The sequence below is a fragment of the Myotis lucifugus genome, unplaced genomic scaffold, assembly GCF_000147115.1.
Source record: "Myotis lucifugus unplaced genomic scaffold, Myoluc2.0 scaffold_53, whole genome shotgun sequence".
Classification (NCBI taxonomy): Eukaryota; Metazoa; Chordata; class Mammalia; order Chiroptera; family Vespertilionidae; genus Myotis; species Myotis lucifugus.
In genome coordinates, this window is record NW_005871101.1 from 3,530,800 (window position 1) to 3,556,160 (window position 25,361).

The 25,361-nt window shown below is 39.0% G+C and overlaps 1 protein-coding gene across 1 annotated transcript in view; it reads right to left on the bottom strand.

The window, feature by feature from the left end:
• MEGF6 (multiple EGF like domains 6) overlaps positions 1-25,361 on the bottom strand; it is a 172,777-nt gene that overhangs the window by 81,061 nt on the left and 66,355 nt on the right. The window contains exons 6-14 of the mRNA XM_023753913.1: positions 23,026-23,148; positions 21,590-21,712; positions 21,041-21,235; positions 18,907-19,038; positions 14,774-14,902; positions 13,687-13,815; positions 9,648-9,782; positions 7,147-7,214; positions 5,258-5,389 (exon numbers count right to left, since the gene is read on the bottom strand). Of these exons, the coding sequence (XP_023609681.1) occupies positions 5,258-5,389; positions 7,147-7,214; positions 9,648-9,782; positions 13,687-13,815; positions 14,774-14,902; positions 18,907-19,038; positions 21,041-21,235; positions 21,590-21,712; positions 23,026-23,148 (1,166 nt within the window). The remainder of the gene's footprint in view (positions 1-5,257; positions 5,390-7,146; positions 7,215-9,647; positions 9,783-13,686; positions 13,816-14,773; positions 14,903-18,906; positions 19,039-21,040; positions 21,236-21,589; positions 21,713-23,025; positions 23,149-25,361) is intronic.

Genomic DNA, 25,361 nt, shown 5'->3' on the forward strand with positions numbered 1-25,361 from the left:
AACTCCACCCATAAGGTCAAATTCATTATCTGTTTAGAAACAGCTAAGTAAAATGGACACCTAAAAAGTACTTATTTCTTAGTATCAAAAGAGAAAGTGAAATTAAGAAATCAGAATGCAATATTTGCCAGCCAATGCCTTATCTGTGAGCTGTTAATAACAACTCCGGAAAGCCAATTGTTAAAATGTCAGGAATTTTAGTGAACCAGTGGACATCACATGGGTTCCTTGAAATCATCCTGGTGGGAGTATTACATGGTGGAAATTGGTAAATGCTACCAATGAGGGTTTTTCTATTTCAGAGACCCAGTTTTTTAATATTTACTAGCTTACCTCTACAGAAGGTTTACAACTGTGTTCAATGTGGTTTTGATATTTGACGATGGTTGATCATCATCATTTCCTTGTTATTCATCATTTCATGATGTTTGATCACATGATGTTGACAGCCTGAACTGTATTTGTATTAGTATCTCCCTTCTAGTGTCTTCTCCCCCATCTCTCTCCCTTCCTTTCCTCAGTAGTGGAGGGGCGTATTTTGTAAATGCGCATAAAAATATGGCAGAATTCAGAGGAGTAATAAGAAAATGACTGAAGGCTAGAAAATGGAACTTCTGAAGAGAGGGAAATGAGGTGTTCACAGAAAGCATTACAGGCACACCTTATTTTATTGCTCTTCACCTTATGGTGTTTTGCAGATAATGTCTTATTTTGCAAACTGAAGGTTTGTGGCAATCCTACATCAAGCAAGTCAATGGGCACTATTTTCCAACAGGCTCTGATGATGCTTAGCATTTTTTTAGCAATAAAGTATGCACATTTTTTAGACATAATGCTATTGCACACTTAATAGACTAATATAGTTTTAACATAACTCCTATGTACACTGGGAAACCAAAAAATTGTGTCTTGCTCTATTAAGAAATTTGCTTTATTGTGGTGGTCTGGAACTGAACCTGCGATATCACTAAGGTAGACCTATGTGCTTTAAGTTTCTTTGTTTGCTTGTTTGTTTTTAAGTGTTAGTGGTGCTGCCAAGCAATGCTCAATATTCACATCATGTAAACAGAAGAAACCCAACTTAAATGTGAAGAGCAACAAGTTCAGTTAGACGGAAGGACAACCTCTTCCCTATTTGGGAACAGTTAAGCCCACCAGACACTCTTTTAAGAACAATTATCTTACTTGGATATTTAGTCAATGATTGGTCCGAAGATGATTAATTTCCCCATCCCCAGATTGTTAAAGGTGAAAATGTAAAGTAGTGAATATGGGGAAGACAAAAGTGTACAAAAGAGAAAAACATTCACCCATAGTCTAACCATATAGAGATGGCCAGTGTTAACAATTACTGTCCTTTCTGCTACAATTTTCCATTTTTACACTTGAGTACATGTTTTATGAATTTGGATCATTCTTTATATACATCACTTAATGTCAATTCTCCTGACATTGCACATTCTTCCAAAACATGAATCTCAATGGCCTCAGAATAGTTTACTAATGTGTTATAGAATTATTTTTAATCATTCTCCTGGTGGATATTTAGGTTGCCATTATTTTATATTTTATTATTATAAATAATGCTGGGATGAAGAAAAATTTATCTAATTTTTCAAACTACTTGGTAAAATGCCATATATAGAGAGTGAAACTGTCCTTGTCTGAGATGGTACTTTCTTATCAAGGGTGTGAGAATAACTATGAAGCCATAGCTGCCGCCTTCCTCAATAAGATTAGGGAGTGTAAAAAAAATACAACCTATCATAATACAGAGTGTTTTCTGACAAAGTGAAATAAAACCCTTTTTAAAAAAGGAATTATTTTCCCCAAGTAATTGTATTTATAAATTTAAAAAAATCAGAATTTATATAAAGCTAATATCTTTAGAAATAGCTTTTTGATCCTTCCTGCCTCTAAAACTTATTACCTTGTATAGTTTATAGGCATTTTTGCAGATCATTATGTTGAATAACTAGGTTTTAAAATTCTGTAAGCATCATAACAGGATATTTAGAGAAATGTATGCTTTTCTTAAAACACAAACCTCTTTTTAAATGCCATGCAGTCTTTGGGGAGTATGCACAAAGCATTTTTAATAAGTCCTACCCTTTGGTTCCATTCATGTTACTAAATATATGAATATAATGATTATATAATTTGTCTTTCCTGTTTATGTGTGTAAAATCAGATAATAGCACATAACACAAAAACTGAACTGGACTAGAAGATGGGGAATATTTTTGCCTATTCTATTCAATACATTATCTCATATTAGGTTGCCAACAAAATTAAGACCCTACTACTTGTCATAAAAAATCTCTCAGCACTATCACGGTATATTCTGCTGGGGTTTAAAATCCTAGAATGGAAGAGAATTGTAACATAATTATTACATTAATATTTTAAAGAATGAACAGTTTATCTCTTCACTAGTTTTTAAATAGTCTATTTATGTCACCATGACAATTGGAACAGTATAAACTTTGTCACTATCTGCTTAATAATTATTCCATTAAAGTTGAGTTAGACAGAAAATGTCACTTCACTGTGGAAATAGCAGGTAACTACCTTTTGAATATGTAAATTCTTACCTTTAGGCTTTTTTTTTTTAAAGCAAACAAGTAGGTTAGGGCTAGCCAACTGCTGCAGCAGCACGCTTTACACTGTTAGAAATGTTTGTCAACAGAGCCAGAATAACAGTCCCAAAGTAAAAACCACCTAGTTATATCCAGAAAAGTCTTCGGGCGTGGACATTGTCCTTAGGGATAACAATGCATTCCCAAAATGGCCAGATGATGAACTAAGTGCTAAATACCATCCTGGTATTACATTTTATGTTTACATTTAGGTTTCTGGTTTTACTTGCTTGCTGGTTTATAGAAAGTCCTAAGCACTGAAAGTTAATTCAAATCACCATTTTCACCTCCTAAAATCAAAGATCATCACAAACAACAGACTTATCCTAACCTTTATTAGACATATTTAAAACAGCAATGTAAAAATAATATTGTAATAACTATACATGGTGTCAGATGGGTATCAGACTTATAGGGGTGATCACTTTGTAAGTTAAACTTATACATCTGAAGCTAATGTAATATTGTATGTCAATTGTAACTGAAAAAAAATTACAAAAGAAAATACCAATATTAGCATCCAGCCCACAGCTTTCCTGAAGCTCTCAGGTTACTCTATCCCACTGTGGATAGAGTAGAGAAGGTAGGACAGACAGGGGTAACAGAGGTAAGGTAAGAATCACAAGCAGAAAAGGTAGCAGCAAGGTAGTAGTTCTACTGGCTCCTTGAAACAAATTCATTTTATCTAATGACTTTTTATCGGTCTATGATTTGTTTCCACTCTGACAATAATTATAAATACAGACAAACAGATTCTTTCATATATATATATATATATATATATATATATACACACTAGAGGCCCAGTGCACGAATTCATGCATGGGTGGGGTCCAGCTGGCCCCGTCCCAGAATGGGGTGGGTGGGGGGGCCAATAGGGGGTCAGTGGCCTGGGGGAGGGTCCATGGGTAGTTGGCTGGCTGGCCCTGCCCCTGATTGGGGTGGGGGGCTGATCTGGAGTGGGGCCAGCCAGGGGGAAGGGCCACAGGAGGTTGGCCGGCCGGCCCCACCCACAGTTAAGGCCACAGTGGGCGTCATAGTGACTGGTCATTCTGGTCATTCCAGTGTTCCGGTGGTTGGCTTTTATATATATTGATACTAGAGGCCTGGTGCATGAAATTTGTGCACTCAGGGGGCAGGGGGACCCTCAGCCCAGCCTGCAGTCCGGGAGCCCTCAGGGGATATCCGATAGCCGTCAGTCGGACATCCTTAGAGTTGTTGCGGAGGCAGGAGAGGTTCCCGCCACCACCACTGCACTTGCCAGCCATGAGCCCAGCTTCTGCCTGAGCAGTGCTCCCACTGTGGGAGTGCACTGACCACCAGGGGACAGCTGCTGCATGAGTGTCTGCCCCCTGGTGGTCAGTGCACATCATAGCGACCAGTCGTTCCACCATTTGGTCAATTTTCATATTAGCCTTTTATTATATAGGACTAGAGGCCTGTTGCACAAAGAGATTCGTGCAATAGGCCTTCCTTTCCCCTGGCTGCTGGCACCGGTTTTCCTCCAGCACCTGGCACCCAGGCCTTCACTCTGGCCGGGCTCCAGCCGGAGCCGGCCCTGGGGCCGTGAGGCTTTTGCTGCTCTGCCAGTCCTGGGGCTGTCAGGTTTTGCTCCACCGCGTGGAGCCTACGTATGCAAATTAACCACCATCTTTGTTAGGTTAATTTGCATACTCTTCTGATTGTCTGGGTAGCATAGTGAAGGTCTGGTCAATTTACATGTTTGTCTATTATTAGGTAAGATAGATAGATAGATAGATAGATAGATAGATAGATAGATAGATTGATTTCAGAGAGAAAGGGAAAGGGAGAGAGATAGAAACAGATGACAGAGAATCATTTATTGGCTGCCTTCTGCATGCCCCTTACTGGGGAATCAAGCCCGCAACCCAAGCAGGTGCCCTTGACCAGAATTAAACCTGGGACCCTTGAGTCCGAAGGCCAGTGTGCTATCCACTGAGCCAAACCAGCTAGGGCTAACAGATTCTTTAGAGTGCCTCTCATCTCAGCATAACTTCAAATACTGTGATAACTTGGTTGCAAAGATGGCTGCAACCCTATCTCCCAGCTAGCAGATCTTCTGCAATGCGATTTTACTGCTACTCTGATCAGAGGTAGAATCTGGCCTAATGATTTGTTTTAACCAAGAGAATGTGGCAGAAATGATGATGTGTGGCTTCTGAAGCTAAGCTTCTGACACATTATGGTGTCCACTTTCACACTTTGGGGGCACTCCTTCTTGGACCCTTGTTTTGAGATTGCCATGCTATGAGGAAGCCCAACCTAACCTTATGGAAATGTTATATATGGGAAAGGCTAGGTCCGCTGTCTGAGAAGGCCACTCAAGCCCATTCCCCAGATAATTTACTAACTGGAAGTAACCACCAGTGACTCCAAGTAAGACCGGCAGGAGAAGCATCTCATCAACCCACAGGATCAAAAGAAATAATAAATCATCATTTTAAGCCACAAAATATTTGAATGGTTTGTTATGCAACAATAGATAATTGAAAGATGTACCCTATCAAAACACCTCATAGATCAGTTAGAAAAAAAGCATTTATAAAGCTAACAACTTTGTTGATTTGTTGGTTATCTTTTCTAGATTAATGACTTACGTGTGGTGCAGTCTTTTCCTGTGTAACCAGGAGGACAGTCACAGTTTCCAGTTTTTTTGTTGCATTGACCTCCATTCTCACAGGGTCCACAGGAGACCTGGCACTCTGGTCCCCAGAGTCCATCAGGGCAGGCTTGTCAAGTAAAAAGACAGAAAGAAAGGAGCTAAGACTTGTAATAAATCAAGATGGTCCCAGGTAAGTGAGTTGGAAAAGTGTTGCGTGTGTATGTGTGTGAGTGAGTGCATGTGTGTACCCCTGGGCTGCAAACAAAGAAACATTTGAGTAGCCTCCAAGGATTTATAGCACTTCCAAAAATATTCCCTGAAGAAACCAACATGATGCTGTATCTTGTCACGTTGGAAACACAGATACAGAGGTTGTGTTTTTGCTGAAAATGTGGTTTTTCAGACAGTGACAATGGAAGCGATTTTGATATATGTCTTTGGAGGCAGTTGCACAGAACAAAACCTGAAAATGAGATGTAATTTGTAAAGGAAGCTTAGGAGGAGCGATGCTTGGGAAGCTGTCCCCAAATGGTCGCCAGAATCTTTTCTCCTAGTCTTTGCTTCTATTGTAAGCCAGGAGAACCACCCCAGGGGCTTCTAATTTGTGTATTTTATAGGAGCAAACAATGTACAAAGAGGAGAACGTGCTGCTTTGTTGAATGCTTTTGAGCTGGAAAAGAGGGCCGATGCTGCTGGGACCTCTGAGGGCTCGGATAGAGGCTTCCACCTGCATCCTACCACCAAAACCACTGGAATTAGAAACCTGGTAGAAAGCATTCCTTTAACACGGAGACAATGGTGAAACTTTTCTAAACACATCACAATTGTGGGAAGTTACATCAGGCCAAGTTGGCCTGTGAAGTATCTTCTTTCCTGGGCAGCGTTTCACTGAATAACAGAATTATTAAATTTCTTGGGATGTTTAAACCATTTCTGGCTATTATCTCTTGATCACTTACTCTGTGCCGTGCACTTTGCATACATTAGCTCACATTTGCATAAAAATTACTGTACGACATAAGCAACTTTAGCTTCATTTTAAATAGGTAACTGAGGCTGGGAGAGGTTAAGGGACTTACTCTGGGCCAGACAGCTCAGAAGAAGCAAAGTCAGAATCGAACCCAGATCTTCTGGCTCTCGGCACTACAGCAAACTTAGGCTGCAATACTAGCTACTCAGCACCTGTCAAGTCTATTAACCGAGAGACACCAGAGTTCAAATTGAAGTTCATTCAATGTGGAACGATTGTAACATAAGTCTGTCCTTATTATAATGATATAAGGGTTGAATAAGCCTCCTTAGATGGACTCCAAGGCCGGCTGGGCCAGAGTCCTCCACATTCAGAGGTCTGCCTGCAGCTGGGGTCCAAACTGCCCCGGGCTACAAACTAATCAAAACAAAAACATTGGCTGGATTTTATTTCCTCTCTTTCTCATTTTTGCTCTTTCACAGATTCCTGTAGATACTGGCTCTTCTGCTCTTAAAAGTCATGACTGATGGGCTGAGTAAGACCTGGTGCTGATTGTGGAGAGCACTGTTCATTAGTGCCATTGAAACAATTTGCAGCCTTTAATTAACTATTCATCTGCAATCGAGACACAGGGATGGAGTCAAGATTTTTAAAGACATGTCTGGCTCTAGGAGCACTTGAAAAAGAGAAAGAAAAACAGGCCTGATTTTCATCATGCCCATGGCTTGGAGAGCTCTTTTTGCCTTGATTTCAGCTGCCAATCATGGTGATCCCATTCACCCACTCCGGTCTGATTCATAATTTCATTTTGTGGTTAGACACAAATATCAGAATTGGACAAAGTTATCTGATTGAAAAATAATATGTTTTTGAGAGATTATGGTGACCTCTCTATTTTGCTGATTTGCATATACTTTCAACTCATTTTTCTTCACGGTGGGAATCTCAGAAGCATGTTCCAATAAAGTATATTCAGCAGCTGCTTTAAGAGAATGTTATCAGCATAAATTAACTTTACCCAGGTGTGTGTGTATATGGTATTGTCTCCTCATGCATTGCCTTCCAGGCCATGACTTCTCTGGTGGGGAAGTGAATAAGGGGCTGACTCGAGCCTTAAAAATCAGTTGAAGCAGAAGGAGGCTGAGAGATTTGGCCTGGGACCCATTCTTACACCATGGAAAACACATTTGTGTAATATCAGGGTTCTGGCCCAAGTACTTTTCCCCATTGCTTAAAAAGTCACAGTCCAGCTCCCTAAATAGCCCTCACTCCATGAAATCTAGACAGACATTGCTGCTAACACACTCCAGTTCCATAGCCACAGGATGACCTGGGAGACCTAGAGCACTTTCGCCCTTTCAGTCACCTCCAACAGGCCCTGCAACTCTCAGAAGATGGTCATGCAAGGAGCACTTGTGATACACAAAGGCCAAAGACAGCTCTACGCCCAGGGCCTGTCTCTGTGAATGGACTATAAGGTGTGATGGCCTCCTTTCAAACCTGATAGGGGCAGAAATAGAATGTTGGGGATCAGCTATAATTGTAAGAAGTATTAATCATGCTCTGTTAACTGTGATTGCGTTGTTCTGATTGAAGAAGGCACATTCTAACCTGGCTGGGAGTTGCATGCAGGACCTGGGAGCTCACTTGGAAATGCAGCCCATCCTCCCCCTCCTGGAGCTGTCTATTATCATGGAAAGATTAAAAACCTTGTTGTAGAAACCAGAGCAGTCAGCCCTTTGCATATCCACAGGCCTTTGCAAATATCCAGCCCACATTACCTGTAAACTACCCATTTGCCATGCCCTTTTGCCTACTTCCCCATATAATCTTCATCTTTCTACCCAATATAAGCAGCTGGCTTATGGTGGAGGACAGAGCAGATTTTTGTGGATGACCTGCTACTCTCCCATACTGTCCGCATTATTGATTCAACCCTGTCTCTTGCTGAATTGGCTCAAATAGTGACAGGCAGCTCAGACCCATTGATTGACTGGTTATAAAACCACCAAATGTCCTCCTGATTTTAGAAAACATTGCTCTTTACCCAGCTGGTGTGGCTCAGTATTTGAACATCAACCTATGAGCCAGGAGGTCACTGTTCCATTCCCAGTCTAGGGCACATGCCTGGGTTGTGGGCTCAATCCCCAGTGGGGGGCAGGCAGGGGGCAGCTGATGCATGATTTGCTCTCATTATTGATGTTTCTATCTCCCTCTCCCGTCTTCTCTGAAATCAATAAAAATATATTAAAGTGGGAAAAAAGATTGTTCTTGGATCATGTCAAAGGCAAATAGTTCACCTTGCTGTTAGTTATGATCATTTCATTTGTTATATGTTCCATCTCACTGTGATAATTTCTCCTGAATAAAGCAGTACCAAGCGCTTAATGCAGAATACATGATACCATGAGAAAAAATCTATAAAAAATAAAATTAAAGATGCATTTTATGTATTCAGTTCAAAGCACACTTATTGACCAAGTCCTGGATGTCAGGATTGTTCTAGGAGTTTGGGGACACTTTTTTGAACAAAAGGAACAGCTGCCCTTCTCCTGTAGTGATTAGCTTCTAGCAGGCAAGACAGGCAATAAATATTAGACATAATAATAATTATAGGATATGTTATGTTTAAAGATAAAAAGCACTTGGGAAAAAATAATTAGAGTTCAAAAAGACATACAAGTTGCAATTTTAAGGAGGGTGGTACTGAGGAGGTTCAGTGAAAAGGTGGCCTAAGGCTTGGTGATAAAGTGGAAGAACCCTGCAGATACCCAGGGAGAAGATCTCCATGAAACCACAGTGGAGACAGCCATTTCTAAAACGTGGAATACCCTTTTCCAATTTTTCTATGCACCGACACACTTATATCAACATATGTTACTTATAATTGGAATTAGGATGTACATAAACTTTTATATTTCTATAATTATTTAAAAAACCGATGTAATACTTAGAAATATGCAAAAGGACCACACTGATAACTAGATTTAAATTTTCCAACATGTTTCCGTGGTTAGAATTTTGAGGTGAATTTGTTTGAATGATCTGTCTTTAGATATAAAGAGAATTTTTTTTTTTTACTCTGAAAGCTAGCAGTGCCCTTGGTTGATTTGTTCACCTCAAAGAAGTGACGGACCAGCTTTAATCTTCTTATGACAAGGTTCTCTGCAATGTGATCTTTCTTCCCTCCCTTGCCCAAGCTCCGAAGGGGACAGCTAACGCAGAGGCTGAGATGGCAAGGTTAAATAAGGTTATTGCCCTGTGTCTCAGTTTCCTCACCTGCAAATAGGGGATTAATAAAGCTTACCCATCTCCTGAGAACACTGGCGGATGAAATAAGTAATGATCAGATGGTGCTGAACAAAGGCTGAGCGTTGTTATTAGAGAAGAAAGAAAATTTAGCATCAGATTGTACCTTTCTGGCATCTGTTGCCTTGGTAACCAGATTTGCAGGTGCAACTGCCATTTTTGGCGCTGCATTCCAGGGTGTTCTCCTCCACACACTGACATTCTGAAGAGCAGCCAGCCCCATAGGCCCCCTTGGGACAGTCTGCAAGCAAATTGAGGCAAACTGTCACCTGAAAGCCACACCTTGGTGTTTTTCCACATTGTTAGTGCACAGGCATGTAGTTCTGCAGGGCCTGATTATGGGGAAAACAAGGGTATCATCCTAACTGCCAAAAGAAAAAACAAAAAAACGAGGGAAACAAATGTCTTTCAAATCAGGCAATTCATTTGCTTTTTGGCACGTGGATGTGAACAGTGAAGCCTGCACTACTTAAAAGGCTTTGGGGCTTCTGGTAGAAATTGCTTCTCAATGTGCTCCACTGGGGCCCATAGTTAAAATTCTCCAAGGACTGCAAAGGCCTGCCAGGCCCCATATTCATCCTGCCACAGCATGGAGATGATGGACAAGCACTGATGTGAAGCTCACCATTGTTCCCCTTCCCTTTCATTATATGGTAATCAGAAATACTTTTACATTCTGTAGATAACACAAAACTTTCATCCTGACAGTAGCATTATCTTGGCTACATCGTTGACAAATGGTGCTTGCCTTTCCTTCACTATTTTCCCCATGCAATCAGGTTTTACAAATGGAATGATAGCACAAGAATTATCACTTGAAAACCCTACCTTTGCATTCAGGAAAGCCTACCCTTAGGTCTCTCTTTGAGGAGTTACTTACAGTAATTCAATCCCCTTTCCAAAATACACCTCTGGCCATTTTTTCTTTCCCTTACAGATGTCCAAGGGACTTATCAGGTAAAAGATCCTTCAAGTGCCCTCCAGGCTCAAGGTAATTGTATTGTATGCCTATATAGGCTTTTAAAGAACAAAATAAGCCAATTGATTTTCTGGTGAATGGAAATTAACATCTCTAATATCTACTATTATTAGCAGAGATAATTGAGAGTGGTGGTTACAATGCCCTGATGTAGGGTGATTCTTGTCCCTGCCAGGATGGACAGGGTTACCTCTAAAGCAGAAAAGAATTATTAACAGAGCTCCTTTTTCACTGTTAATATTATCTCATTTGGATGATAAGTTATACTAATCCTTGTTCATCTTTCCTGTGGCTTCCAAGTATTGAGTTCTTCCCCAGCCCCACCATCCCCAATGTCTCTCAGAGATATTATCTTCCTTGGTGCAGGCCTTTCCTTGTTCATCCCAGAACTCTTCCCTGCATTGACTTCCATGCCCTTACTCTTTCTGGCTCAGCATCCAGAACAGTGGTTCAGTGGACAGCTCAGGCACAATGGAGTATTTAAAATGTGACAGGTGGGTATATCAAGAGCTTATCACTGGAAATGTGACTAGAAAAAAAAAGGACAAGTGGGAGAAGTAACTTCTTTAGTCAATCCAGTGTCTAATCAGTGTTATACATTGAAATATGTCCTCCAAAAATTCATATGTTGAAGTCCTTACCCCCAATACTTCAGAAAGAGCCTTATTTGTAAACTACATCATCAATGATGTAATCCATTCAAATGAGTTCATACTGAAGGATGGGCCTCTAATATGATAAGGCTGGTGTCCTTATACATAGAGAACATTTGGACACAGAGATACTCATACAGGGAGGATGCCACGTGAAGACTGGAGTTATGCTGTCATAAGCGAAGGAAGCTAGGATAGAGGTCTGGAACTGATCCTGGTGCCTCAGAGGGAGTATGGCCTGCTAACACCTTCATCCCAGACTTCTAGCCTCAAGAACTGTGAGGCAATAGATATCCATCAGTGAAGGCACTCCGTTTGTGGCACTTTATTACAACAGCTCTAGAAAATTAATATAGGTTTTCAAACTGAAGCTTCTCAGGGCCAGGCAAGTGGCATTAATAAATGAGGCCTCACATCTAAGCAAAAAGTATTGAAAAATTGAAATGTGCATATCTTTTTGAAAGATGGTCATATTCAAAATGCTAACTACTATTACCACCACAACCATTTGCTCTTCAAATATTTGACCAGATGAGTTATGATTTTAATGTGCTTTTTGCCAAAATATATAGTATTTCCTTATAAAATATTCAAAAGTTATTGCTACATAATGGGATGTACCCTGTTATCCCAGAGCAGCGATTTTCAACTGGTGTGCTGCAAGAATTTTTAAGACTTGCAATACCTGACTATTTAGTCAGGGGACTGACCTCTTTTCCCTTAGATTGTCAAATTTAAAAAAATAACACAGCCAACACAACAACAGCTGTCTGGTATGAATGCCCAGTTTTGAACTATAAATATACAGGTACTAGAATAGAATTGCATCTTATTGGTCATGTCACAAATAAGGTTGCATCTGATTGGTTAATTCTTGGTACCGGAAATCCTTATATACTAGGTACAAGTATAGGCACCTGATTTTTTTTAAAAACTCACATAGGAGCAAAAGGGTAGGTAATTACTATTATTATTTTTTGTGAACCAATAAAAATTATACCTATTTTTTGTCACATCACCAAAAAAAAATATTTGTTGGTGTCCTGCAGAATTTTAGTAATTAGTTTATGTATGCCACTAGATGCAAAGGTTGACAATTGCTGCCCTGGAGGAACAATAATAGAAATGATGTTATCTTTGTTTCTAGGTGAGTTTTCTTCTCTTGGCATATTCTAGGAGGTACATGATGTTCTGTAACATTCCCTATACACATGCATTTTTCACATTTACCCCTGCCTTCTCCCCTTCTCTTCTATATTACTAACCCAAGCCAGACCATTTCTCATTACCCAGGTTTAGCTTTCCATGATGCCTTCCTGGCTCTCTATTTGGAGTCACAATTTACTCTCTGTTTTCTCAGGACATACCTTTATAAAATAGACAAAATCCATGGATAATCAACTAAAAATGCAATATAAAACTCTAAAAGGTCTCTGTTATTAAGAAACTAGAGGCTCAGTGCATAAAATTCATGCAGGGGGAGGGGTGTCCCTCAGCCCAGCCTGCACCTTCTCCAATCTGGGATCCCTCTCACATTCCAGAACTGCTGGCTCCCAACTGCTCACCTGCCTGCCTGTCTGATTGCCCTAACCACTTCTGCCTGCCAGCCTGATCACCCTGAACCACTCCCCTGCCAGCCTGATCGATGTCTAACTGCTCCCCTGCTGGCCCAATTGCCCCTAACTGCTCTCCCTTGCTGGCCTGGTCACCCTTAACTGCCCTCCCTTGCCAGCCTGGTCGCCCCTAATTGCCTTCCTCTGCCAGCCTGGTCCCCCCAACTGCCCTCCCCTGCAGGCCATCTTGTGTGTTGGAGTGATGGTCAACTTGCATATTACCTCTTTATTAGATAGAAGGATGGGTCATGGTATTTCTGAGGTCCACTTGGGAGGACTTTCAGAGGAGGGCACACAGAACAGGTAGAGGAACAGGGTGGAGAATGTTTCAGGCTCGCAGGTGCTCGCACATAGCTACAAGATGGGATGGTGGGCACCCAGAGATGTCCCTTTAGGAGAAATCCTATAAGCTACTTAAGAGACTGAAGTACTCATTGGTGATTGTGTGTTCTCACATCTTTTGTAAAACATGATTGATGGCCAAAATGCAAAATAAATAGCCTGTTGCAGAAATTTTAGGGAATGATATTGTTACACACTAGAACCCAGAAATAATGGAAACTTTTTCTGTTCATTTTAATATGCAGCTCCCACAAAGTGCCAAGCCTCCTTCTAAATGAGCTAGTAACATTCCTTTCTCAATAATTAAGGTAAACATTAATGAGGAAAACACGTAAAGAATTCAGAAATAGTTTTCTTTCATTCATCAAAATCTAGAGTCTCTAAAATAAGAAGTCTAAACAAAGACTAGAACATAAATTGTCACATATACATACATATGTGTGTGTGTGTGTGTGTGTGTGTAAATTATGGTTTTAGTCTCTTCCTTTTTCTAATTTTTGGTACTTTTCTGAGCCTCCTTGCTTCACACAGAGAGCAAATGTAGTGCCTGTGACTTACTCAGATGACAAAACCTCCCATAGCGCCCTGGCTCACACACACAGGCACCGTACACCCTGTGGCAATGGCCATTGTTGGCGCAGTTACATTTCCTTTTGCAGTTCTTCCCAAAGAGTCCTTTAGGGCATCCTAGAGGTGGGAGGACAAACAAAGCACACATTAACCCATATGCAAAACTTGCTAGAGCTGTTGTTACATGAAATAAGGAGCTCGCAAAAGGTGAGATGTTCCCAATCTGGGTGGACTGAGGCTAATGAGATCTTTTAAAAATTACCCTCTGCCTAAATTCTGTAATGATTGGACACTCCTGTCAGATTAAAACTCCAAACTTAACAAGACTATGAGCCCCTACTTCGACTGCCTCATGCAGCACTACTACTCTCCGAAGGACTTTTACTCCACCAGCTGACCGGGTTCCTCTAAGGCACCTCACTCCTACCCACTTCAGAGTCTGGACATGCTCTTCCCTCACACTTTCCCTGTCTCATGCCCCTCATTTTGCAAGCTTCTCCTGCAGTGCACCTTCTGTAGAAGTTGCTCACACTGACTGTTTTTTCCTCATGTTCTGATCACAAAGCACACATTACCATATCATAATGTGTGGCCCAGTGCCTTGCAAAGACTTTATATAATTTGAATGAATGAATATATATTATCCCGGGGAATGAATATTTAGGACACCAGTAGGAGCCTTCCTGTAACTCTCAAGAGAGTGAAGTAAACTTGGCTTCCATCTCCCCAGTTCCATCATCTGTGGGACCCTAATAAACTCCTCATGATCTCTGGTAATCCCTAAAGACATATCTTCATTGACTATCTGTCTTCAGCTCTTGGGCCTGGGAAAGCAGTTTTCTTTTTGGCTTTATCAACCTATGTAGAAAATGTGGCCTTTCCCCTGGTCTCTGTGAAAAATCCACACACAGCCTCAATGGCATTTTGTAAGTTTTCATTCATAATTTCTTCTCTTTCCCTCTTCTCCTCTTTCCCTCTGATTTTCATCTTTCCTCCTTTTAATTATGAAAAGCAAATAAGTAAGTCTCAAGACTTTAAAGAGTTGTCTCATGTGACCAGCACCAGACAGTCCTACCATGTTCACAGGTTTTCCCATGCACCCCTGGGGGGCACTGGCACTGCCCAGTTAGAGGATCGCAGGTGCCTCCATTCTGACAATCACAGGTGCTTCCACATTCTTCCCCACTGGTCTCGGGAGAACAAGCTATGAAGGAAAGTAATCACAGTATAACATACTCATTGTGATACAAATGGAGAAAACACACACACACACACACACACACACACACACACACACACATACAACAATCTTGTCTTCCTATTAGAATGGATACCAAGTAATCAAAATCTCTGTAATTTGCAGACCTGAGAAGTGTCTCTGGCACGCTCCCAGTTTAAATGGCCTAATAATTCCTTGGGATTACTGATGCAGCTACTTAAAATGATGACTGAGGTGCTGCTAAGAAAGTTTGCATACAAAATTTACCTTGTTCCTTAAACTCTAACCATCACATTTTCAAAGCTTAGATAACCTTGCTGTATAACTCCAAAAACTTTAATGAGAAACAAACTGCACCTTCTATTTTTTTAAAAAAAAATTGGAAAGAATGGCATGTATTTTTCACCAGGAATAAATGCAACTAAGACTGTCTTGAGGGTCCCAAGGTAATTTACATTCTCTATCAAAGAATGATGAAGTCAAACAAACAACTGTTTTGTTGTTTTGGGGGAAAGTGTTCAGTAGCTCAATAAAAATAATAAATTGGGAAAAATGTCTGTAGCTTTATTTTAATTTTAACTTGGATAAATACAGCTGTTTAGAAAATGTCAGTAACCATTTTAATTGACATTTTATCATAATAGGCTACATATTACAAACTACATTTATATCACCTCCTCTATTCACCCACCCACACCATCTCAGATGCTTATATGGAAACTTGGCTTCTTATGCACTTTTTTTTCTTTACTTTTAAGCCCTAGGCTACTATGAAAAGGAAAGAGGGAAACAAAAGGAATAAGAGAGAAAAATTGTCAAAAAACATTGGTTTAGGTCTACATTGCTAATTTACATGTAGTAAGTTTTTGAATTCTTAGTGACAATAGAAGGGATGAGTAGAAAAAATCCACGTGAAAAAGAAGGCTAAGGAAGTTTACATAACTTGCACAGTATCTAGATTACAGCAAGTCATCAACTCAACATCTGCAAACCATGCTATTATCTGTCACTACCCCACACAGTAGAATATGATACCACATAGTGCACAGATATGCAAAGTAATTAATTAGCATCAAACAGAGCAATTGGCCTGGAGGAACACATTTTTAAACAAACATACCCCAAACCATAGCTGGATGATTTGGAAGGAGTCATGAAGCCTCCCCTCCAGATATAACCCATTTATTTGTCATATGAAAATAATCTTCCCTGTCAATTGGATAGTCATAATAACAAATATTCAATATGAAATCTCTTCAAAAGAAATGGAGTCCTGAAAGGTGCTATTAAAATTAATGTGATAATTTTTAAATTGTTTCATTCTAATGACATGGAAAATTCCTAACACTTCAAAGCAGATATCTTCATCATTGACCAATAAAGGGAATAGGTACAGTGGTTCTCAACCTTCCTAATGCCGCAACCCTTTAATACAGTTCCTCATGTTGTAGTGACCCCCAACCATAAAATTATTTTCGTTGCTACTTCATAACTGTAATTTTGCTACTGTTATGAATCGTAATATAAATATCTAATATGCAGGATGTATTTTCATTGTTACAAATTGAACATAATTAAAGCATAGCCGCCGGAACCGGTTTGGCTCAGTGGATAGAGCGTCGGCCTGCGAACTGAAAGGTCCCAGGTTCGATTCCGGTCAAGGGCATGTACCTGGGTTGTGGACACATCCCCGGTGGGGGATGTGCAGGAGGCAGCTGATCAATGTTTCTCTCTCATCGATGTTTCTAACTCTCATCTCTCCCTTCCTTTCTGTGAAAAATCAATAAAATATATTTAAAAAAAAGCATAGTGATTAATCAAAAAAACAACATGTAATTATATATGTGTTTTCCGATGGTCTTAGGCAACCCCTGTGAAAGGGTTGTTCGACCTCCAAAGGGGTCGCGACCCACAGGTTGAGAACCGCTGGGCTAGAAGATCTACTCAGTGGGAAAACTAACGTTCCAGATCTCTTTAGAATGCTCTTTTTAAAAATTTCCCTTGCAGCATTTGAACAGCTGGGGCTTTTAAAAATATGGATGATGAATGATTGGTCACATCCATTTATTGCAATTTATAGGGATTTTAAAAAAAGTTCTCACTCCCCATTTTTTGTTAAAGAATCAGTGAACATTTTTTTCCATTTGGAATATTCTGTTTCATCTTTGTAAAGATTTCTTAAGAAATGCAGAGAGTAAAGCAAAATATATATATAATCTGCTTTCAGGGACAGACTCCTGTACAGGAAGGACCATGTGAAAACTTAAAAGATTCTCAAAGTTTTCTAAAGTCAAAGAAGGGGGCATCTTATCTTCATTTTATCAGCAAGTTCATTTTAAATATCTCTATATTAGTTTTATATTAGACATGCTATATTCTGATGTATTTGAGATAGATTTTTAGTTTTATTTTTCATGCCACCATGTTAGAAATGAAGGGTTTGGAAGATACATATTTTCCAACAAAACTTACAATATAAAGTAAAATGTTTATTTCCTTTTATTCATGCAATAACATTTATTGATTCTAGTTTTATGCAGTTGCAGATCAATGTCAAGTTGCAGGTCAATATAACTGAATACTTTAATATCAACTTTTCTTTATTTGTTAATTTATGCACTAGGTACCTCCAGTTTTGAGAAACATGAGTAGGACCTTGACAATGAGCACTGGGTCTAGTCAAAGAAATGGAACAGGAGAATAGGTGTCTCTAATCAAAGAGAGAGAGAGAGAGAGAGAGAGAGAGAGAGAGAGAGAGAGAGAGAGACTTTAAATTCACTGAAATATAAATAGTTGAGGTTAGACTGGGGCCATCAAAAAGGCTTCATACAGTAAGTGGAAATGGACAAAAATGGCAGTCTAGCAAAAGGCACAAAAATGGAAAGTGCAAAGCAATAAGTAGTGAGTGGTTTAGTTTCTTGGAAATGATAAGCTGGGCAAAGAGTTGTGATTAAGATCAAAAGCAAAAAAAATTGAGAAGGGCCTGATTTTAGAGGGTCACTAGTGAGTAGATCAGAAACATATGCTTTATGTATCAGGAAATAGGTCAAGTTTTTTTTTTTAGCAGAAGAGACACATGAGCAGAGGGATACTTAAGGAAGGTCCTCAAGACCCTAGCTAGTAATCTTGGTTAAGCCACTTCATATGTTGTGACTCAAGATCATATCTATCTCCTAATAGAAACAATATTTGTGCTTTTTCTTCCTGTATGCTGGGGGATTCAAATGAAAAATCTGCTCATATCATCTAAGCTAATCACAAAGGCTAAGAAAACCTTTCTCTTAAAAACGTTATAAGGTAAATTTAAAAAGAGAAAGAGAAAACAAAGATAGTTTTGTTTTTATTACTTGGTAGTTTTGTTTTTTATTTTGTTTTTATTACTTGGTAGTTTTAGTACCTGCAAGCACACCTCCATTTGAAATATAAAGAATACATTTATTATAGGTATCATTTTTTATCTTTTATATTTTTATGAGAGACATATAAAATACTTAAAAGTGCCATTGGCTGTACTAACATATTTTGAAAGGAAAAAGAAAAGAAAAGAAAACACACAAAAGAAAAGAAGCAGCAGTCAAGCAATCTCATTACTTACACTTTGCAGAACAAATCTGTTTTTTTTTCTGTCTTTATTGGGAATAGCTTGCCTGGGCCTAATGACTTATTTAAATGGAGGGATTTTTAATAGGCCTAGAATGCTAGGATCCTTTATTAACTTTTATGCTCCATGGATAAATAAGAAACAGAACATCAAGTTTTCCAGGGAACACAAAATCTTCCCTTTTAATCACATGTTCACTTTAAAACCTCGGTGCTTCAAGGCATTCTCTAGGCACAACAAATAAATTGGTTTCTCACCCATATCAATTGCTTACCTTGTTAAAACATTTTAGGGAGAATACACGTAGAGGAGAACTCATCGCCAGTGGTCTAGCAACAGTAAAGGAGAAGATAGCACCCTCTTACCAATTCTTCAGGGTATCACTCACTTTCATTACAAAGAACGCCACCCCAGCCAGCTGGACAGGAGCACCCCCTCTTTCCCTCTTGGCACCGGCCTCCGTTCATACAGTCCTCACAGCTCAAACTGCAATCATGTCCAAAGGTGTGATCTAAACAGACTGGAATATGGTACATTTTCAGTTAGTTCAAACTGTCTACGTCACTGAAAATGGAGATGAAACATTCACACTTCACACACACATACACACACACACACACACACATACACACACAATATAATCCTTCAATCCTTGAAGATATTTCTTAAAGTCCCAGAAAAAGACAACAGCAAAGAAATATCATTTAAAGTAGATGTTATTTTATATTTTCCAATAATACTATTGAAATATAGTCCCAAAAGAATATTTAGAATATTTAATAAAGTTTAAAAAGTATGAAGAGAAATTATCATCGATTCCAGAACAGCAAAATAATCAATATTCCTGCCATTTGGTGCTTGTCCTCTTCTTGAACTTTAGATAAATAGAATTGTGTCACTCTTCTTTCATTCAATGTAATGTTTGTGAGACTCACCCATACTGCTCTTACACTAGTTTTTAGTTGTTGTTTTTTAAAGTCTGTATCGTATTCTAGTGTATAAGTGTATCATGAAGTGTTTTTCTATTCTCTTTTTGAGGGAAATTACCTTAATATGAATAAGGATGGAGAGATTTCATTTCCGTTGTTTTAAGGATTTTTCAAGTTTTGCCCCTGTTTCTAGTGGGGTCTCTCAGGCATCGCAATTGAATGTCTGTTATGTTGAACAAGCCATCTCTCCTTTGGCAGATCCTGGGCTGCGGACTCTACCTCCCATCGCCATGATACTGCTGGTAACTGTGCTCAGCTCCTTGCCCTCTTAGCAGCTGCCTTTTGTTTTTTATTTTTATTTTATTTGTTTAAATATATTTTATTGATTTTTTTACAGAGAGGAAGGGAGGAGAGGGATAGAGAGTTAGAAACATCAATGAGAGAGAAACATCGATCAGCTGCCTCCTGCACACTCCCTACTGGGGATGTGCCCACAACCAAGGTACATGCCCTTGACGAGAATCGAACCTGGGACCCTTCAGTCCGCAGGCCGACACTCTATCCACTGAGCCAAACCGGTCAGGGCTTAGCAGCTGCCTTTTAGATTCCCTGACTTCTCTGCCTGCACAGCCCATACATTAGCAAATGGCTCAAGGAGAAAAGCAGCAGAGTTAGTCCATTTCACCTGTCTGGGTCTTTCCTCTCTAGATCTTGGCCACTCAAGTTCTGGCTGCCTTAGTAGCCCTGAACTCTTTCCATTCAGACTTTCAGTCATTGAAGCATCAGAAGTTTAATGAAGAAACAGTAAAGCATTTCTACTTTTATGCAGATGCATTTATTGATATTATTATAGTGATTCACCAAAGCATGAAAATATTTCTGCCATTTTACGGAATACATCCTGAAGCAATCATCAAGCTCTGTTAAACTACAGCAAATAGAGGGAGAACAAAAAGAGCAGCTCTGTTTGACAAAGAAAAGAAAAGGAAGCAGCAGACTGGCTGCAAACTGTTACATTTGAGAGAGGAAATGCTAATTTATTTTGATCAGAAGTGATTTGATGCTTGAGTTCTGTTGTGTGGATAGATGCATCTAAGAAAAACTGTTCACAATTTTAAGATACTGTCTTGGTCCATTTGAATATATTAAAGTGTTAGTTCTCATTGTTTTAAAAACTGGGAAGGATCTAGATTTCAAGGCAATTTAAAGTAAGTTTTTAAATATATAAAAGAGACTTCTAATGGAGTTTTAATAGTCAGAACTGAAAGGTCCCAATCCTCCCCATTATGTTAATTTAAAGATACTTTTCAGGTCCATTTCATTGTATTGAACTTGAACAGTCCCCAATACCATGTACCCACACCTCTACACATACCTACATAGCAACCCTTTATTGTGAAAGGGAAGGAAGACAAAAGATGATGGGTTTGCTAGAAAGCTCAGAAGTGATTTTGGCCCCACTTTTCTTGCTAACATCCCATTAAAATATTTGGTGGCATTAATTATGGATAATGAAATTGTTTATAAAATAATTTATGTAAATTCTCTAATAAAAAAAGAGGTGACTGCATTGAGATAAATTATTTTACTCACCAACTTTGGGCAATAGAGCTAGTTCTCCTCGAATATCTTTTCCCACTTTGTCCTCATCTTCTTCATCTTGGTAGGTGGGAGGCAGAGAGGGAGCCACATAATGAAGCAGTCTAGGCGGGCTCTTGAACAGAAGGCCTGCGAACCTCACAACTTCTAATTCCTCTTCTCCTTCCTCTAGCTCATCATCATCTAAAGCTAAGACCACACAGTAAAATGGCTGGATTCAACATGCTGGTTAAAAGAAGGAAAAACCGAGCAAGGGTGGATGAGAGAAATGAGAGAGTTTGAACTAGACAGCCAAGGCAGGGGGCCACTGAAAGGAAGAACTCTTTGAGGCCATTTCAAAAAGTCTCTTGTAAATGAGGGCGAGAAGCAGCTATCACAAAGCTGACACTGCAGCAGAGAGAACAAAAGGGAAAGATCTCAGTCTGTGAGGAAAGGGGAAGACAGGTTGAGTGAAGGAATATGTGGTCTCCATTGTCCCTGAAGAAGAAAATGAGGGTGGAAGTAGTTTAGAGGAGACACATGAGATTCTTCACAGTGACTTACAGATGCAAGTTTTTCCATCACTTCCAATTCTGTAGCCTTCCTCACAAGTACAGTGGTATGTTCCAACAGAGTTAATACATACTTGATCACAGACTATGCTGGTATCCAGACACTCGTCCACATCTAGGAACATTTAAACAATGTCTGCTTTTAGGCACCGAGAGATAAAATAGACATTGTGAAGTCATGGGCATATTTGTGTTCCTGTTGTCACCTTTATTAATTCATGACTATGTACTGTCCTATAGAAAGCTTAGCCTTGGACACTTTCTCAAGTATATCCTGCCAATTTTTTTCTTTCACTCAAGTTTATTGTAGTTCATCTACACAGACAAGGTCTTTCTGAGACCTTGTTCATGAGGTTTTGATGAGGAATTTAAAACAAAATAAATTCAATGGTCTCAGGCTGTACACCATTTTGTATAATTTTCATTCATTCTTGAATTATTCCATCTCTGGAATGAAGCATTTATTCCATGCATAATTCTATACAAGGTTTATGGAGAATTTTAGAGATGGAAGAACTCTAGGCTTTAATTTCATGTGACTGTCCATATCTGAGCCTAGACTTTGGTCAATGTGTTCACAATAGTAAAAGTTTACTGTTGAAGCTGGGTTTCTAAGCTTTGCCTCAGATTATGATACCTTTTCAATTTGGATGCATGTACCCAAGTATGTATATTCACACCATACAATTATCTTTTGGCTGACTTTGCTTAAGAGCAGATGGTCGATGAAATTCAAATTTCTTGGCTCCTGTTAATTGGATTAAATATGGTAAATGGTAATATATTGTACTGTGTTTAGAATATATAGATACCATAACTGTGTTTTCTTTGCTGTTACCTACATTGCAAGGCTGAGGAGCTTGGTGTCTATATGAAAAAAAACACATACCTATCATCGTCAATATAATTCAGGAATTTGTTTCTTTAAAGCAAAGAAACACTATTTTTTCTGAGGCATGATATTCTTATATATGTTGACTTATTAAAAAAGATCATCTTATGTTTCCTTTGATTTGAAGAAAAATGTGGTTCAAAATAATGGTAATGATTATAAAGTGAAAATTTAAAGGTTCCACGTTTTAAAAATAAATTTAAAAAAAGTAAATGATAGCAATGGCTCAAATGAGCTGTTCTTAATGTAATGGTGTAAAAAAGTGAATTGCCTCTACTCATTAAATTCATACTCTCTTGTGAAAACTAATACATAATCTAGAAATCATCTGCAAGGTAAGTGAACCAATTTTAACAAGTAACTTAGAAAATTATAAAATTGCATCTTAAAACTTGCATTAGTAGAACCAGGTAGACATCCAAGTCTATTCAGGGCAAGGCCTTCCCTTTCCCATCCTAACCCCCTTCCTCACATGTTCCTCCTTCACTGATTGCCTCATCACACCAGTGATTTCATATTAGATCGCAGGAACTTACCATCACACCCACAACCATCAGAACTGATCTGAAAGCCTTCCTTACAACTGCATTCATAGCCTCCCAAATAGTTGATGCAGAGCTGGGCACAGCAGGCTTCTCCACTCTCACATTCATCAAGGTCTGAAGGGGAAAGGATATTTCTGTTGTTTCAGAGACAGGAATTTCACTGAACTATAGAATTAAATTAAAGCCTCACTTATAAATTCAAATTGTTTTACTACTCAATTCTATTTCTCAGGCCACATTGTACAGACATCAAAGCAACTATAACATAGAAAGAATGAGGCTCACATTTGAATTTATGTTTCTTGCATGTTTTTCCTATGCCTGTCATTTATTTTTTAAAGTGTGTAAATAATCTCCAAATGCATTTATAAGCACAGGAAAAGAGATTTCTGCTATTTTTCCAGTTTAAACAGCAATTTGACTAAATAAACAGAGAACTTGAAGAAGAACAACAACAACATCGAAACAGCTTGAGAGGAAGAGTCAAAAATTCCACTTAGTGAACATTTGAGAGCAAAGAGGAGACAGTCCTACACTTGTTCTAGACCTTTAGATGACAGAGCTTTGCAAGGAAATGGAATTCACAAAACTGGGAAGAGAAGTGGCAGCTGCAATTTGGAGAGAGGGCAGACAATCTTTTTAAATATTGTGTTTCGAATTGTAGAATATTTCAGAGGCTTTGCTTGAACTTTGCGATGATGCTTTGGCTAGGATGAGTGGGTCAGGGTTTTTCATTTTACTGTTGGTGCCATTACCCTGGCATGTCCTATCAGATAAACAGCTTTCTAAGAGATGCTCTTTAAGTGTCCTTCAGCATTGTTATCCCAGAATTCTACAATCCCGAATATTTCATCCACATACATAACTGCTCTGAGGAAAATAAAAATGCACCAGAATTAAGTCAAATTGAAACCCTTTAGCCAAAGAATAATCTATTTGGCTTGAGTTTTGAGGTGATCATTCCTAACATAACTGTCCAAGGAGTAGCAACAGACTCTTCACCCACTGCTTCCCTCAGGCTAGACGCCTGGGAATTGGGTGGTCAGGGTTTTTGCTATAGGCTCTTGGTTCAATTCCACCTTGTGTTTGTTGAGCTGGTATGTTGGCTGGCCTGTCAGTGCTGAGTGTACAAAAAGTCCCATTGCTCCCTAACTACATGAGCAGCCACAGATATAAAAGGTCAATATCTCAATTAACCTTGGAAAGGGTACCAGTGTAAGGAAATGTAGACAAGAGAAAGGGAGGAAAGAAAATGCAGTCAATTATCTAAGGTGAGGGGTCACCGTACAACTTCTAAAGGAAGGTCATTTGGACACAAAACATTCTTTCTCCTGCAAAATTCCAGAAGCAGTGCTACTCACAAAATTCTCGGTGGTATTTTTTCCTCTCTTTTACTAAACCATCCTTTGTCCTTTGGGTTAAATAGCATGAACAGAGAGGGCAAAATTGCGTTTAATAATTCCGTTTTATTTAATTTAAAACATGATCCTTAATGGGTTTTTTTTTAAAAAATATTTTAAAGTCTTCTCAAATACTAACAGAGCCTCCAAACATGTATGTCTCAGGATTCCTTGTACTCAGATACTAGGAGCACAACTGTATCACAATTGGAAAATGAGCTCCACAGTCTATCAATTTATGATCCATTTAGATTCTTCTTCTATCATCATTCCTCTGGGGTGATTTCTAGCTTGTCTCCTGTAAACCATCTAGTCTGAAACTCACCTGAAACCCCGCCCTTCTTACATCACAAGCCTTTCTTAAAATGCTGTGTCCCTTCAACACTTACATCACCTGTTTCATAATTTCCTTGATTTATTTTCAGATCTTATTTGGTAAGATCTTTGCTTGCTAATGTTTCCCTTTTTATGTTCCTCTTCATTGATAATCATGTTTTTCTTACATTGGTCAGTATTGCCAATTGCAGAGGAATTCACCTATTCATATAAATTTAGCTCTCATCAAAAATAGAGCTTCAATTGAAGCCAGGCAAACCAAGTAAAAATTTCAGTTTTGACTTCAGAAAAGCATGAAAATTAAACCTTGGGAAAAAATGATCTTTTGTATGTGACCCCTTCAAGCATAGCTGTTGAACAAACTCAAAAAGGATAGAAAAAATTGTGTTTCTAATATCTAATGATTGTTAAATGTAGAGAGCTTACTGCTGATCAGACACTTGGATTTTCTTTACCTGTCTTTCAAATTGTGTTAACACATCTCTAGGTTTTAGCCCTAATACATTTTTGCAGTTGGGAATGACAGGCTGACAATTTGCAGACTGGACAACTTATTTTCCCATTTATTTGTACATTCTCAAATATAAAAAA